At 34.6% G+C, this 17,056-nt stretch overlaps 4 protein-coding genes across 4 annotated transcripts; 1 reads left to right on the top strand and 3 right to left on the bottom strand.

The window, feature by feature from the left end:
• Positions 1 to 76: 76 nt before the first annotated feature.
• LOC110810340 (transcription factor MYB17-like) lies at positions 77 to 2,296 on the bottom strand. Its single transcript, XM_022036491.2, has 3 exons — positions 1,648 to 2,296; positions 1,156 to 1,285; positions 77 to 994 (listed from the first exon to the last, which is right to left on the bottom strand). Exons 1-3 carry the CDS (start codon positions 1,778 to 1,780, stop codon positions 319 to 321), a joined length of 939 nt encoding a protein of 312 aa, XP_021892183.1. The 5' UTR covers positions 1,781 to 2,296; the 3' UTR covers positions 77 to 318.
• A 1,208-nt stretch (positions 2,297 to 3,504) lies between these two features.
• Positions 3,505 to 6,163, bottom strand: MYB19 (myb domain protein 19). The gene is made up of 3 exons (XM_022036387.2): positions 5,943 to 6,163; positions 4,988 to 5,117; positions 3,505 to 4,712 (listed from the first exon to the last, which is right to left on the bottom strand). The coding sequence occupies exons 1-3, from the start codon at positions 6,082 to 6,084 to the stop codon at positions 4,070 to 4,072; spliced, it is 915 nt and encodes a 304-aa protein (XP_021892079.1). The 5' UTR covers positions 6,085 to 6,163; the 3' UTR covers positions 3,505 to 4,069.
• Positions 6,164 to 10,183: 4,020 nt separating this feature from the next.
• Positions 10,184 to 12,256, top strand: LOC110810366 (pentatricopeptide repeat-containing protein At3g29230-like). The gene has a single exon (XM_022036524.2). It carries the CDS (start codon positions 10,420 to 10,422, stop codon positions 12,079 to 12,081), a length of 1,662 nt encoding a protein of 553 aa, XP_021892216.1. The 5' UTR covers positions 10,184 to 10,419; the 3' UTR covers positions 12,082 to 12,256.
• Positions 12,257 to 12,414: 158 nt separating this feature from the next.
• On the bottom strand, positions 12,415 to 16,938 carry LOC110810368 (Cleavage/polyadenylation specificity factor, 25kDa subunit). The gene is made up of 7 exons (XM_022036526.2): positions 16,370 to 16,938; positions 15,566 to 15,611; positions 14,286 to 14,379; positions 14,100 to 14,173; positions 13,703 to 13,789; positions 13,504 to 13,614; positions 12,415 to 12,875 (listed from the first exon to the last, which is right to left on the bottom strand). The coding sequence occupies exons 1-7, from the start codon at positions 16,504 to 16,506 to the stop codon at positions 12,804 to 12,806; spliced, it is 621 nt and encodes a 206-aa protein (XP_021892218.1). The 5' UTR covers positions 16,507 to 16,938; the 3' UTR covers positions 12,415 to 12,803.
• Between the last annotated feature and the right edge of the window lie 118 nt (positions 16,939 to 17,056).

Here is a 17,056-nt window from a genome sequence, read left to right as displayed (position 1 = left end):
AGATGAAAACTTTATACGCGGATTGATTTGCTGTGTGAGCTACAGGCTGCAGCTAGAAACTTCATGTACTTATCTATAGAAAAAAAGCAGCTTTTCCTATATTAGTATAATATTGAAATGCAGAGAACAAAACCTCAAAAACTGTCCTTTCTCTTTCTATAGTCTGGTTCTTCCATATGAGAACCAAAAAGATCATGTCCAAGAATATGCAAGCATGAATCAGCTCTCGACCGAAAGACTAGTTCCAGTTTCAATCTGCTTTTGCTGTGTCTTCTCCTGGATGTTGGAGCTCGCGGTAGAATCGCCCATCACTATTCTCTAAATGAATGCCAGAGAATTGCATTTTCTGTCACACTGGAGATCAACAAAACTCAAAAAGTTATCGGTTTTTCCTTGCAAGAATTCTATATAACTCCCTCCAGGCAAATCAAACATCATCTTCAATTCGGTATCCGATGAATCAAGAAATTCATGATCTGAGGCAATGGAATCTGAACCAGCCAATATCTCTGCATTTGGCTTGTTCCTGTCATATTGTTTATCAGTAGAGTCAATGGAAGTGCCAGCTGCAGTGTGCCTAGCTCGAACAATGAGATTTGAGTCTGGTTCCGACATTTTTGAAAGAGATTTTCCCGAGAAAAGGCTTTCACATGCTTCATCGTTTTCCTCGAGAGGCTTCAGACTCTTACGAAATGATTCTCCGACCTCAGAGTTCCACAATTTGAGAAAGATGTCACACTCAGCTTTGGCTACTGATGATGACTCCATTGACAGCCTTGCCTCAGCTTCAACCCTGTTGCCTTTGCTTTCCCACTGTATCATGTGACGGGTCAAAGGGGATTCTGAATTTAAAGTTCCTGGCTCGTATGTGGAAGGGGAATGGACAATTGTCTGGTCCTTGGCAGCAAGCAGAGGCTTCTTTAGGTTGGTGTTCCAGAAGTTCTTGATCTCATTGTCTGTTCTTCCAGGTAGATGTGATGCAATGGCAGCCCACCTAAAGTCTTTATTCATTCAGTAATACACACAAAAAAAGAAGAGAACAGCAGTGTCCCGCACTATTTTTCCTAATTCTTTAGAAGTGAAAATCATTTTTTTTTAAAAAAATTCAGAAGCAAATTTAGTACTCCAAAAGGAAGAAAACAAGCAATTGAATACCTGTTACCAAGCATATAATGAAGCTGGATAATAGCCGACTCTTCTTCAGGGGAAAAAGGTCCACGCTTGATGTCAGGACGAAGATAGTTCGTCCATCGAAGTCTACAGCTCTTACCACACCGACTCAGACCTAATTGTTCTCATTCACTCAGAATCTTCTAAAGCTTCAAGACTTTTGAAATTTAAAAACTTAAAAGAAGACTGGAGTTGTATAAAAAACCAAGAGAAACATGAACTTGTAGGAAACAGAAGTGGAAAATGTCACAGAAAATTGGCTTAAAAAACCTCAAAACACTTCAAAAAGGTGATTGCTTTGACTTAACAAAGCATTAACAATGGCACAAGAGTCGACATTTCCATTCACCCAGAAGAAAAGACTCAGTTAATAAGATGTTTCAAGCGCAAATCCACTGAAACAGAAGTAAAGCAAGCTTTTGATACATGGAAGAAGAACAAACCAGATGCCAACATTAAAGAAGAAGAAGAAGAAACCTGCAAGCTTAGGAAGTGTACGCCAACTACCATGGCCATGTTCCTTGATATACTGAACCAGTAACCTGTCTTCTTCAGGACTCCAAGCTCCCTTCTTCAACTTTTCTCTATCACAACAAGGTGTCCTTCCCATGATTTCTTCTTCCAGAAACAGAGAAAATATCAAAATACCCACTTCCGCATGAAAATCAAAACCTTTAAATTTAAAACTGAGAGAAAGGCAATCAATTTCTGATGGGATTTATCAATGGAAACCTGATAATGGGTATAAATGCTTTCAGTGTTAATGTCCATAAAGAACAAAAAAAGATGGGCCAGGGGAATTTGTAATTACTATTGCGCAAAATGTAGAGGCAAAAGACAAGGACGGACGACCTTTCTTGCCTCTCGCATTTATTTCTTGTACTAACCTCAAAAGCACTGCCAGAGCTCATCAGAGTTCAAATAATTCACTGTTTCTCGAGAAACAAACAGAAAAAGAGATGAAAGTAGAACCAAGACAGACCAGTAGATGAAGAGATAGAAGACTTCAATGTGGAGAGAAGTTAGTCATGCATGCAGGATTTGAAGAAGGAGAAACTGAAGAAAATTGCAGAAAGAGAGGAGTTAAGAACGGTGAAATGTTGGGAGGTGGGTTTTGGGTTTCAAGTAGACTAATTAGTAAAATCAGCTCAGTGCTTCCTTTGCCATGTGGCGTGTTTCAGGATCTCTTCTCCGTCAAACTTTTGAGCCAATCTTCATGTCTCATGGAAATTCTGTACTAAAATGATTACAAGATCTTCTAAAAATAAGAGTTGAAATGAGTTGACATTAACTCTAAAAATTACAGAAATAAAAATTACAACACTTTATAATTAATTTTCATTCTTTTGTTACATCTCGTGTATAAATTTTTGAATTATTTGTTAAAAGAATTTAATTTGGAAGAAAATTAAATTAATTTTTTCTATTTATTTTTTTTGGGATGGAACGTCAGCACTGCACCTGAGGATTGACCAGTTTGATATTGAGTTGAGAGTTGAGGTGTTTAATTACTCCCATAGCGACAGCCTCGCGCTGCGTATGTTCGTAGTCATTTACAGTAAACTGAAATCTCTCTTCAGTCTTCACCTGCGACTGAACTGCAATTAAATCTTCCATTAAGAATACCACAATATTCATGCAGTGCTGCAAGTTTTTACTGTACTTTTATTCTACATTTCTGAACTTTTCACACACTATATATCAGATAAAAAGCCCAACATTTTTTAATAAAGATCTTTTGCATGTAATTGTTGCTCTACTGTGGTGATATACATACATACGTATATATATGGTGATATATTTGATGATCTCTCATAAGGGCTAATGGTGAAGCCAACAATAACTGGAAGAGTGAATCATGACGGTTTACCCTCTTGCGCAAGGGCCTCTGTGTGTGAGTGATGAAGAGAGTAATGATTTCCCATGTTATGATATTACCACACCATGCAGCTCTGTTTTCTGCTAGAGAAAGTTAGTGTTTGGTTCCTGAGAAAATCTATTTTTCTTAATCTATAAACAGATGATAAATCTGTTGTCATACAGATGGTATCATTGGGAATATTAGGAAGCAATATATTGATACAAGAACGCAGGCTGCAGGCTGCAGGCTGCAGGCTAGTCATAAACACGATTTGGATATTATTGTTAAGCATATCTCTGAAATTACGAAAACCAGACAAAACAATTCAGCTAGAGTTCAAGCTTATGAAATTGCAGGATTAATATTAATTCAGGAGAAATTAGATCCTCCATAGTTTAAAGATGTAAATATTTGTGTGTGTCTGTATGCATATTGTACTCCATGATATGCTTTGTTGATAACAGAGGCATAAATATACAGTCCAACTCAAGGAGATTAGACATTTATACCGCAGAGAGTGTAATACAAAATCCCCTTTAAGACAAATACAAAACTCAGAACCATGAAGCTTAAATCAAGATTCGAAATAACAATTAATTAAATCTAGTAAGAAGCATAAGAAGAAGAAGAGGACAAACGAAAAAGTAAAAATTAATTTCAGAATTTGTACATTCATTAACTACATCACCAAGATCAGAGAATAAAAATAAAAGAAGTTACGATTAATTGACTGATTATCAGGGTTGCCTCCTAAAAAGACTTCTATTATAAATATCTTGTGCAGCCTAACAATCTGTAGAATGAAGAGCAAATAAATAATAAAACACAGTTGATTGATCCTTTATTTTGTTAATCGTTAATTATATATCCTCTTATTCTTCTTCTTGTTCGTTGGAATTGCAGCATACTGAAGATCAGTGCAAATCCAGAAAATCTGAGATTCAAGTTCAAATACGTGAAAGATAAGGCAGATAAACATTATTTCTCTTGAAGACGAAGCTTGGCTAGCTACGGCTATATACACAATTTCTTTATTAGTTACATCAATGTCCACGAGAAGTCACTGCACATATCATGATCGTCTCCTCCATTAATAGAATCCTGAACAAAAGCAGTTCCCAGAATCTGATCATCTTCGAACTTGAACTGTGGAATATTACTGAACAGAACATCGTTACTAATGCCATTAAATTGGTGATCCCCACCGAACATGAACGCTCCTTCATTTAGCAGATTATTGTAACCTGCAGATTCCTGGAAATCTGCAGAATCTTGATGATGCTGATGGTGAGTCATAAGGGTAGGGTCATCATCCCTTGAAACTAGTGGCAACTTTCCTGAACTCGAAGGGCTGCCGCCATTAACATGGTCCAAGTGAAGCCATTCTGTGAAGAGAATCTTGGGCATGGAGGAGGAGATTTTGTTGGGTTCATCAATGGTGCTGGTTTGGTGTGTGAATGAACTAGGAATGATCTTATTATTATTGTTACTGTTATTATTCTGGGAATTTTCATGATTGTTGGAAGCTGGTGAGAAATCCATGTTGTTGTCTGAGCTTGAAGTTGTGTAATGTGATTTGGTTTCTTCTGATTTGGCTATTTTTTTCTTCAGATATGAATGCCAGTAGTTCTTTATCTCATTGTCTGTTCTTCCAGGTAAATGTTGCGCTATTTGTGACCACCTGCTCAATGTCAAGAAATGTAATTACCCTTCGGCTAAACAAAGATATTTTATCCCTTGTTTTTTATAAAAAACTAAGTCTTTTATTAATAATAAAACAGAGCTACCTAATCATTCAATGCCTCTTTAATCTTTTTAAAAATAATCTGGCCAAAAAATATACATAGAAAAAATAGTAGTGGGTACTGTTTGATCCAATAAGGTAGTGTAATCCATGGAAGCTTATATATATATATATATATATATGTGTGTGTGTGTGTGTGTGTGTGTACTTACTTGTTACCTAACATGCGATGGAGGGTGAGGATGCTCTCTTCTTCTTGTGCGCTGAACATTCCTCGCTTTAATCCAGGCCGTAGATAATTAATCCACCTTAATCTGCAGCTCTTTCCATTCCTCTGCAACCCTGTAATTAATTAAACATGCAGTACCATATAATATTTAATAATTAAATAAGATAATTACTCAAGTAAAAAACTTCAAGGGTATTTTAGTCAGTTAACTATAACTGAAACAATACTCGTCATATATATATATATATATATATATATATACATCTCCTTTGCTTTTTCTATTTCCATGGAACTTATTAAGAAAGATTGAATCACTTTGATTTTAACATATAATTGTTTTATTTAATTTTGCCTAACTCCATCAACCGCGACTCATCAGCTCTTATAATGGAGGAAAAACAATATATAATGAAAATTAAAAATTAACACAAAAGGTCTCAATCTCAAAATGATCATCATGATGATGTGTTCATCATATATATATATATGTATGTATCTTTGTCATACATATATAGCAGCTTAATCTTAAGGCGCAAAAAGATATTATACTATCAGAAAGTGGCTTTTTTTTTCTCATACATAAAAGGTCTCCTTCTGAAAGTATGAAAATGCTCATGATGATGATGATGATGATGATGAACATCCACACTCAAACACACACACACACATATATATATATATCTGTCATACATATACACCAAAACCCATTTCATGATAATTAATTCATTCTTTCTCTTTCAAAATTTCCCAGAAACTCTAATTAATTAGAGCTGCAAATCAATAATTGCAGGAGCTGGCTGGCTAGCTAGCCAGCTCGTATATATGAAGGTTGATATAAATTAATTACAGGGCACGCGGTACTTTGCGGTTAATTAAGTAATTAGCGAAAATTATTAGGAACTAATTTATAATTACGTGTAATAAGTTGAACAGTTTACCTGCATTAATTGGAACACTGCTCCAACAGCCATGGCCGTGTTTAAGGACATAGTTTCTGAGCCTTTGGTCTTCCTCCGGTGACCACAAGCCTTTCCTGTGCTTCTGCTTTGGCTTCGGCTTCTCTGATGACTTGCATCCCATTTCTTCTCCTTCTTAATTACGAGTTTAACGTATAATAAGCAATTATTCTGACACAAAAGAGAGCACCAGCGGTCCTAGCAATGGCGGTGGACAAGTTAGAAAGAAGAAGAGGTAGATAGACAGATGTATGTATATATATATATATTTGTGTACAGCCGACCATAAAGTCTTGGGGGGGAATTATAAAGCAGATATTAGTTGTAAGTGTGTACTATTTTAAAGAAGAAAAAGAAAGTAATAAGGTGCCATGAACTTGTCCCTGTACAAGTAAGAATCTTTCTTTTGTTTTTTCAATATATAAACTAAAATATATATATACACATATATATATATATATATTTATTATATATAAAGACTTTTAAAATGCCAATGCTACCCTTTTCATACGTATATCTTAATTCTAAATTGACTTTCTTAATTTTAACTAATTAATTTCTGTGGTTCAAGAAATTTTAGTCCTCCGTACGACCACTTACATAAATTTCATTGGTTTAATTAATTAAACCGTGGATTAATTAAACTAATTGCACCAAAATCGTGATTATACACGCACGCATATTTATACATATATCTACATAATTAGCATAAGAAATTAATATTATTACGGATTAATAATACAATATTTCATCTATATTTCATACTTTTTTTGGTCAGACCATTCTACATTATTAATTTATAAATATTTAGTTTTCTTCTAAAAATAATAGTTTTATATTGATAATTGCATACGACTTAATATTTAGTTTAATTTATATATACACATCCTAGTTAAATAATATTTAGTTTGTGTATTTTAATTTTAATTAATATGATTCTAACGAACATAAATATATTGATTATATATAATTAATTTAATTACTTATGTGTTTTATATATTACACACACACACATATATTTTTTTTTACATGTGCTTATGAGTTAATATTTTAGGTATGGTGATCATTTCTATTGTTCTTTCAAACCCTGCTGTACGTATGTAGTTATAAAACTTTTGGATCTTTGAATTTGGAGTATTCTAGTTTCACGTAACTTACAGAGTTTTACAAATAATCGATATTTCACGATCAAATGTGTAATACTATTTGTAGTAGCGGTTCTTATATGTCGTATTAACAATCGAAGTATGTAGTATATGTATGAATGTTCTTGTTATCACCAAAGGTGCATACATGCATGCATGCAAGTAGGTAGATGGGTTCCATGTTGAATTGGATAATACGAATAGAGTTAGCCACTGTGTGTGTGTGTGTGTGTATGTACACACACACATATATATATATATATATGTATGTGATGATTTGTAGGAGATAATTGTGGTTAATTAAAGAAAAAGTTGAAGAAGATTGTAGAATTCTAGAAGAAGACTAAAGCCAACTTTATAACTACATAGTATCATTACACAATCTAATCCCAAATTTAATTAAGATTAAAATGAGTTATTAGTTTTGTGTGCTTGTAATCTCACCACTCCCTGCCAACAAGTTAATGTCTCGAACGAGATTACCGCTTAAATTAAGCTTAATTTGATTGTGAAAGCTTAACCATTCATTTTCTCAATACCTACACATGTAAAATTTTATAATTTATATATTCATATTTTGGCTTCTAATACAATCTAGAAAATCCCTGTGGGACTATTTTTTTTTTATAATATATATATATATATAATGATGTATACATACATAGATATATATATATATATGTGTATGTATGTATGGTTTTACACCAGAATTTTTCCCACTTTGTATTGTTTTCTAGACTTCCCAGTAAGCTAACAGAAAACGTACTTTGCCAATACTTATTTTACTACACGTGCTAAAAAAATTAATATGTTTGAAATATAAATTGGATAAATAATTACATATTATAAATTGAGTTTATGTATTATTTTGAGTTAATAAAAATGGTAATTATTTTTATTTTATGGGCGAAAGAGGAAAATAGAATAGGAAACTACTAGGTGTTGGAAAATAATATAATATTCAATTAAGAGAATCACACGTTGACCTTTTTTTTTATTATTTTTTTAAAATATATATATAAAAGATATTGCATCATTAAATATTAATATGTAATTAGTTTAATCCATAATTTTATCTCCTAATTGAGATTTTGAATATTTTAATTATAATTAAACATATGCTAATTATTAACTATGAAATGTTAATTATTATATGTTGCTGTCTTGTTGTTATTAACTACCATTAGTGTGTCCGTACAACTATTCCAGTTAATTTGGAGATTTTAAATTAATTAATTAACTATTTCACATTATGAAAAGCAAACTATACTGTAAAATTTCAATTATTTTTATATTCGTTTCCGAATTTTATTAAACATGTAATTAAAATTTCACTATAATAATACAAAATAATTTATTAATTTTTAATATGTAATTAAGTACCCACTAGTCTATAATTAAATAAATAAAACGAAAGTAAGCATTAATTATTTCGTATATAATTTATACATGTTTGATTTTTTAATTCCATTTTGTCAACCCTTAAAACGTTTACCATTACATATTTTGAAAGGGTATACTACCCTTTTAACCACTACTTAAAAAAATTAGAGTTTGTTGATTAATAATAATTAATTAAGATTAGTAAAATTTATATTCGAACCCACCGGCATCATCATCCACGTGTGTGCGTGTGTGTATATATATATATATATATATATTATGAAGTTTGGAAATTAAGCTTTGAATTGTCGTAAATAACTTTATATGTTGTATTAGGTGATGGTACGTATAGTTCTGGCATATCACCGGTCAGTCCAGTCTCGGGCAATGTTGCTTAACCCAATCTACGTGGACTTTCACACGCAGGATAAAACGAAGAAGGTGTGTATACTTACACATCATCTGTATGTATACAAGACTGGTGGCGATACGTGGTGTTGTATCCATCGGCCATTGACCTTGACCCTCTGGAATCTTTTGCTGGCATGAGATTAATTAGATTAAATCAAAGATTATTTAACACTAATTAATTAATCTCTCTCTCTCTCCCCCACCATATCTTATAAATTACATATAATAATAACCATATATTATAATAATTATGTGTAATAATAACATTTAGAATTTTTAATACTAAAACAAATGGATTTAAAATACAGAATTAAAACCGCAGTTCCCAAAAGATTTGTCAGATTTTGGTAGTTTGTATTGGCACGCATTCAAATTTTGTTTCATATTAAATTTTGATATATTTTTTTTAATAATTTATTATATTTGAGAATCAAATTTGATTCTTTCTTATTTATTTATTTAATGATAGAGTGTTCGTATTCCCATTTTTACTCGTTAATGTAAATTTTTCGTTATATAATTTCGTGTTTTTTTTTAGACTCGGTACTTATATAAAGACCGCGTGCACGCGCAATGTACTTACGATTTTATAATAAAAATGAATTTACTGATGAGTTATAATGTAATAGTTAGTCCTAACCCAGGTGGCTGAATGGCTATTTATGTACATAATTTTGGACCTCAGATGTTGCTTTAAAGTTAGACATTTGTATTTATATATATCATTAACTAAAACGACACTCCAACATTTTATATCCAAATTATATAAACTTGTAATCAGTTTGTCACCTTATCTCCTTAAGGAAACATCCAAAAACTTAATTACTTAAAGATAGACACTGGATGTATGTTCGTTAGCCCGATTAGGTTAGGTAATTAAGTAATTAAAAGGAAAAATAATTAAAGAATCGGTTAAATTACATACTAAACCCAGAAAAGATCAGATCGATTACAAATTAATCAAAAGTCCAAACAATTTCTTAATTTGTAGATGGTAAATATATGGATGGAGTCGGAATTATTTATTAGTTCGGTTGTTCGTGTTACGTGTATTACGTGCACACACCCCGCATCGAAAGCTTAATCTTTTTTTTTAGCAATTGATTTGCAAAGAGAGGATTGGTAATCAAGATTTTATTTCCTAAATAAAGCTATGTAATTCCCACCTAGCGTATTATAACTATGCTAATAATCGTCACAAGAAATTGTTTATTTTTTTTGGTAACTCTCTTAATCCACCGAGTTATGTAAAATACTTCAATGCAGCAATCATTTAAATAAAGAAGTTGTAGGTTCCAGTACAGCCCATTCAGATGATGGGTCTGGCTCGAGTACAGCCCATTCGGACTGGTGGACTACTGGATCCTGCTTGGACTGGCTGTTTAGTTAGTCCACTTGAGATTTGTCCTGCCGCCATTTCTCAGCTCTTCGAAAAAAGGTCAGTCGAGAGAACCAGGTTGAGAAACCTCTGCTACATTCTGTTCTTTACTCAAAGCTGAGAACCATCGATGTGACCATGCATGGCTTGTGCTTTAGAACTGAAAGTAAGAAATCTATTGCCGCGATGCACGTTTCAACGGCTGAAACAAATACATGGCTTCCTTATCACAACTTCCTTCTCCCAAAACCCTCAAATGTTATCCAACTTTCTCCGGCGAAGCACGGAGTTGGGGTCCATGGACTATCCTAACCTCATTTTCTCACAGCTGAGTCATGCTTTTCAAACGGAGATCACGGTTTGGAATGTGATGATCAGAGGCTATGCTTACAACGGTCATTTTGAGGAATGTGTGGGTATGTTTGATGAAATGCCTCACAGAGGATTGAGACCCGACAACTACACGTACCCGTATGTCTTGAGCTCCTGTTGTGAGATGGGGTTTCCTAGAAAAGGCCTAAACGTACACTGCCAGATTGTAAAGTCGGGGTTTGGGTCTAGCTTTGCCGTTTCCCACTCGCTTTTTCACATGTATGATAAAATACAGACGCGCTTTCACAAGTTAACTGAGGCGCGGAAGGTGTTCGATGAAATGTCTGCGAAACCTGTTCAAGTGTGGAACCGAATGATATACCAGTGCGCGACCGTTGGCAGTGTTGTGGCTGCAAGAGAGCTGTTTGATAAAATGCCTCGAAGGGATGTTGTTTCGTGGAATTCTATGATTTCGGGTTTTGTCAAAGTTGGGGAAATAGAGAATGCAAAGACATTGTTTGAGAAGATGCCAGAGAGAAATGTTGTTTCATGGACTATAATGATAAGAGCTTTTGCTGATGCAGGAGACCTCAAAACATCCATTAAATTTTTTGAGAAAATGCCATTCAAGAATGTGGTTTCTTGGAATTCGATGATTTCCGGTTATAATCAGCACCGGAGATTCGAAGAAGCATTGGATCTTTTTGTGAAAATGCAATCAAAGGGCATACCTTTTGATGGATATACTATTGTGTCCGTTCTATCTGCATGCGCCAACTTAGGAGCCCTTGAGTTTGGGACATGGGTGCACAGCATGATTGAAGATTGGACTCGGTTAGGGGTGATCGTAGGAACTGCCCTCATAGACATGTACGCTAAATGCGGGGACATGGATGGAGCCTTTTCACTATTTATTAAAATTGGAACTAAAGATGTCTTTTGTTGGAATGTTATGATCAAGTCACTAGCCATACATGGAAGATCACAAGATGCCATCAAGATTTTCTCTTTGATGCTAAAGAATGGATTACGACCAAATGACTTCACACTTACAGCAACCTTGTTTGCTTGTAGTCATGGAGGATTGGTAAAAGAAGGCCGTGAGATTTTTTGTAGTATTGAACGAGATTTTGGGATTAGTCCGAAGCTTGAGCATTTCAGCTGTTTGGTAGATTTACTAAGCCGATATGGTGAACTTGAGGAGGCACAAATTCTGGTGGAGAGTATGCCGTTTAAACCTGATATTGCAATTTGGGGGGCGTTACTTGGGGGTTGCAGAATAAGAAACGACTTAAAGTTAGCAGAGGAGGTAATAGAGAAAGCTTCTGATATGGACGCAAATGAATCAGGAGTTCATGTGCTTTTGTCTAACATCCATGCTTCCGTAGGCCATTGGCCAGATGCATTGCGAGTGAGAAAGACAATGGAGGAAAAGAAAATTTGGAAGAAGGCTGGATATAGTCTTTTACAGGAGAATTTCGGGCCTTCCTAGAACAGAATTTTTTTTATGAACATTAACTTGCACAGAAAGAAAGATAGAAAGATAGGATTACTGGAGCTGACTGACTGTCCAATTTGTACAATATTAAACATTCTCAACTTTTATAAAGTTGCTATTTCATTGAGTCCGTAGCTTCTGAATGGCAGTATTTACTGTTTAGGCTGTCTTTGGAATCCTTCAAGGTGTTTGAAAACTTGAATCTGCTATTTCCTTGAGAAACCAAGTTTACAACCATGGCCAGGATTACAAGCTTCAAGTACCACAGGCATTACAGGAATTAAAGAAAAAAAAAGCAAGGGAGTACCATACAAGCACCACTCTAACTGGGCATAAAGAATATCGCCTAGAATTCTGGGGGAAGATATAACATATTTCAAGTGATTAATTCTCACAAAAATAGCCTTTGCAATACTTGTGCTTCTCAACTTCTGAATTTAAGCATCTAAGACAGAATTAATACAGCTACGATACACGATAATCATAGGCTTTGAACAGTAAAGAATCTAGATCCAATTAATTCCAACATGATGACTTAATGTTGCATTCAAAATTTTTTCAGTCATGTGCAATGAAGTCATACTGACCAAACTTAAAGATATCAGCTAGGAAGCACCACCATCCAGGTATAAGTTGTTGAAACATATTACGGTATAGCTCTTGGAATCAATCAGAATATCGTCCATTAGTGTGCTCTTGAAATCCACACTGGAAGCTCATGAACTAATCATGTTGAACTGGAATCTAGAAAGTTGCTGAGGAATGGTTGATATAACAGGTCCATATCTCTGTTTCAAAGTTAATGTCCTCTGTTAGGAGAAATTTATAAATATAGAACCCATTGTTCCCTACATTTTTTGTAGACCTAGCATATGCAAGGAAATGAAAAAAGGCAGTGTTCCAATCCACACAGGAAGTTCATGAACTAATTATGTTGAACTAGAATATAGAAAACTGCTGAGCAATGGCTAATATAAGAGGTGCATCTCTCTGTTACTGTGTCCTTTGTTAGGAGAAATATATAAATATAAAACCCATTCTTTCCCTCATTTTTCATAGAAATAGTATATGCAAGGATATGAAAAAGGCATCGTGAAAACATTAAGTTAGATTTAAGTTCATAGAACTTGACAGGAACATAAGCCAAGGGTTGAGGGTAAATTCAAAAAGAGCAGTTCATGATTATTTATCTATGGTAATTCACTAGAACTATGAAAATAAGAAACATGACGGGTTAGTGCACTACACTTATTCACTACTTTTGCATAGCATGTCAAGATGGAAACCTTGTTTACTCTTAAGCTATTTAAATCTCATAAGCCCAGAAAAATCCACACCTAGCAGCTAAAATCTGAACAAGGTGAAGCCAAGCAAAACTCCAAGTTCAGTTAAATAGAAGGCCACAGATCATCATACCTGAACATTATCATAGAGTTCAAACAATGGTACAGCAAGGAGTTTCAAATTTTTGGGCACCGCAAAGTACTCCTTCTCAGCCAGATGAACTACAAAAAGCTTCTTACACTCCTACGATAAAAGAACAGCCAAGAAAGAAAATAATAAATATAACCTTCCAAGGAAAACAAAGAATTCGATCAAGGTATCTTTGTGTTACCTTGGGTTTTGTGATGTGGGGAGGGCAATAAGGATACATGATTGTCTCAAAGTTTGGTCGCCACCAGATGGCCACACATTCACCAATCTGTCAAGTAGTGAAATAAATATAAATCAGGAAACAACCCGTAGCATGTATAAGACCACATAATTCCAGCTTAACTTTCATGGTTCATGCTTCAAAGGACAAATATATCCAACTCAACTAACGCTCAATGCCAGAGGACTTGAGGCTGTCCAATAAGTAATTAATTCTGTAAATAATCTTTCTCATGTCCGACTGAGTCCAAGTGATATTTTCTTATATTTTCAATATATATATTTTTCCTTTGTCTATATTGGTTTTGAACATCTTGTTCATGAATCTGCACTCATAATCAAAAGTCAAACAGATATACCTGCCAGTCTGGCACAAGACCTGGAGAATTAGCTCCAAGCTTGCTAGTTAGCTTTCTTCTCAAGCCCTCAATTTCTGCCGCAAAAATAAAGAGCACAAAACATAAGAATCCAAAACTAAAATATATCAAAATACTCACTGCAAAGAAGAAAAATATAGATTATAACATTAGAGAAGAAACTGATACCATTTTCTCCTGGCTTCAGTCGTCCCCCAGGAAGTTTGCAGAATGTATTCCCAATTTGAAGAAGAAGTATGTGAGGATGATTATGTTCCTGGACCTGCAAGATGAAACAATAAATTAAGATCAGCAATTCGTGACCCACAAGGTAGTTAAGAACAAATTATGTACGAATGAAGAGATGCCCCACATAACAGGTTTTATACATTGGGCTGGTACATGTTGCAAAAGAAAACACAGCATAAGTAAATCACAACTGGTTAATACAAAAGCTTCTGGATGTAAGAACATGCTCTTACTGACAGAGAACCAGCTAGCTTCCACCAAATTATGTGCTCTAATTAAATGCAAATGTATTCCAGAAGAGCAAAACCCAAGACTCTGCATCCGATCAGACTTTTGACCAATGTGATTCAGACCAAATTCATAAATTCAAATGCGTACTTGAGAGAGTGCATGTGTGAAATATAAGATGGAACAACCACAGTGCTCATAAGTCCAAGTACCCTAGGAATATGGAAATATATGACTTGAGGCTTTTTATTTGTAAAAAGATTGCAGCCAAATAAGCGAAGACAAAAACCAAATAAAGTGGCAGCATGATCAGGTGTCAAATTTAAAAATAACATCAAATGGCTCTTCCAAGAAGGAAAATGCTTCGAGAAAACAAATTGCAAAAATATATCTTTGCTGTTTGTCTCTGTTTGCAGTCAAGAATAAAACAAACTAGCAACTAGAGAAGCAATTAGCAGGTTCATAATCTTATTTAAACCAGACACGATTCCCAAGTTTTATTAATTATACTATATCACTTCCATGGAATATTTAAGTGTAGCGTGGACTTGTCCAGTGAAATTCTGAACCATTGCAGAGCTCATGGCTATAAGCAAGACGTTAGTTGCACAGCAAAATCTATGACTCATCTCTAGTTCTCATTCTCAATCTTTTTAACTTGTAAAAAGAAAAAAGGAAAAAAGAAAGGGGAGAGAGAGAGAGAGAGAGAGAGAGAGAGAGAGAGAGAGAGATCACTCAAAAAGTAATTCATGTCTTTTCCTAAACAAACAAGAATAATAATTATGTCCAACTCAATTTCTTGTATCAAACTATGTGACAATGGGCTCTCCTTTTACAGTTCACCTTCGAGCCAGGTTAAGAAAAAAGCATTACGAAGAAGTAAAGAGGTAGCACTGTATTAATCTCCAAGTAAATGAAGAAAAGATGATGATCATAATGAAGAAAACATTACGTTCATTCATGGTAGCTTAGCTGTGAGAGAAGGAACATACCAGTAAAATCCCTTCAACACTGGTCCTCATACCCTCCTTCATATAGCTGTAATTCAGAATTGAAACAATAATCAAAATCTAGTTGAGGTGTCCAATACAGGCTTTGGATTTCAAAGACACGATTATTCATGCTAGATTTATTAATGCCCTACTTTTTCCCTTGCAAGGCAGTATTTTGAAAATTAAAAAAAAAAAAAAAATCAAACTTGAGAACTTGAACAAATTAAGCATCTGCGGAAGCACCTAGATATCAAAAGAAAGCAACAAAAGGAAAATGCATTTCCCTCGTGAAGCAAAATGCATTTTTACAGTGTCTCAAACACAAGCCAACAGAATTATTAAACCGTCCAGAATTCTTCTTAAAATTCAGGGCCATACTTCTAAGTTAACTTTAAAAGGTGGATATCCGATTCTCAAAAACAAAATCCTAGGGTAATCACTTGGCCCCAGTTGAACATAATTGAGTGGCATGCAGAGATATTTAACAATCCAACTGCACTTTGATTAGTAATATAAGAAACCATTATTAAATGTTGTCAGTTAACATGCATAACCGATCAAATCGAAGTAATTTAAGGTTATCCCAAACATATCTTTCATCTCTTAGTAACCAAGAGGAAATAGACGGAGCACAGTTCCTCTTCTTCTTTTTTTTTTTTTTTTAACAAGCGTCACTTCTTTCCTATGATCCACTTTCTCGACAGCCGAACATTAAAGAAACAACAAGGTTTATCTAGGGTTTTCAAAAGCTTCGTTCGAATATGACGTTTAAAGAAAAAAAAAAAGGAAAGAAGAGAAACATACTTGACTTTCATTCGAGCAAGACGATCGGCCACAGAGGTGTCCTTCTCCATCTTTGGCTCCTTCGTCCCGAAGGTATAGCTAGAGAGTGGATACGTGTTGACCACCGTTGACGCTACCATTTCTCTCCCGAAGACCATACTCGCTATTGTCTTTGTTCACCTGCAAGTTTAGAACCGTATGCAGGTTCCTTTTCAACAAATTTATGGAGTATTTTCCTTGGTTGGTTCGCCACAACACAAGCGAAGCGATTGATACAAAGTTTTGAGTCGGACAAGGAAAAGCAAGTAAAGTTGGCACCTAGCAGAGCGGGGGAAAGTAGAATATCGAGATTTAAGCCCAGGGAAGTGGCGAGACGGCTTGGGCATTCATATATTTTCCGGATGATCACCTGCCTTGTGCAACAGTTGGATTTAGGTTTGGGCCTCAGAAAGCTATTATTATACGTGGACAGCTTTGAAACAGTATTTGGGCCTACAGCCTGTTTTAAATCTTGGGCGGGCCATTGGATCAGCAATAAATTTCTTCTTTTAGTTAAGAAAACCACAAACAAAATCTTTTAGTATTTAAACGCAGTTCCCCAAAAAGTTGCACTGAAATTTCAACACTGACAGTATTCATTTCTTCCTTCTTGTTTGATTAATATGGTTTTAATTTAGTATTTGCCATGTGATTCTTTACAAATCGTAC

This window comes from Carica papaya, chromosome 9 (genome assembly GCF_054855325.1).
Source record: "Carica papaya isolate Zhongbai chromosome 9, ASM5485532v1, whole genome shotgun sequence".
NCBI lineage: Eukaryota > Viridiplantae > Streptophyta > Magnoliopsida > Brassicales > Caricaceae > Carica > Carica papaya.
The sequence above is the reverse complement of the archived record's forward strand: the minus strand, read 5'-3'. Positions and strand labels throughout refer to the sequence as shown.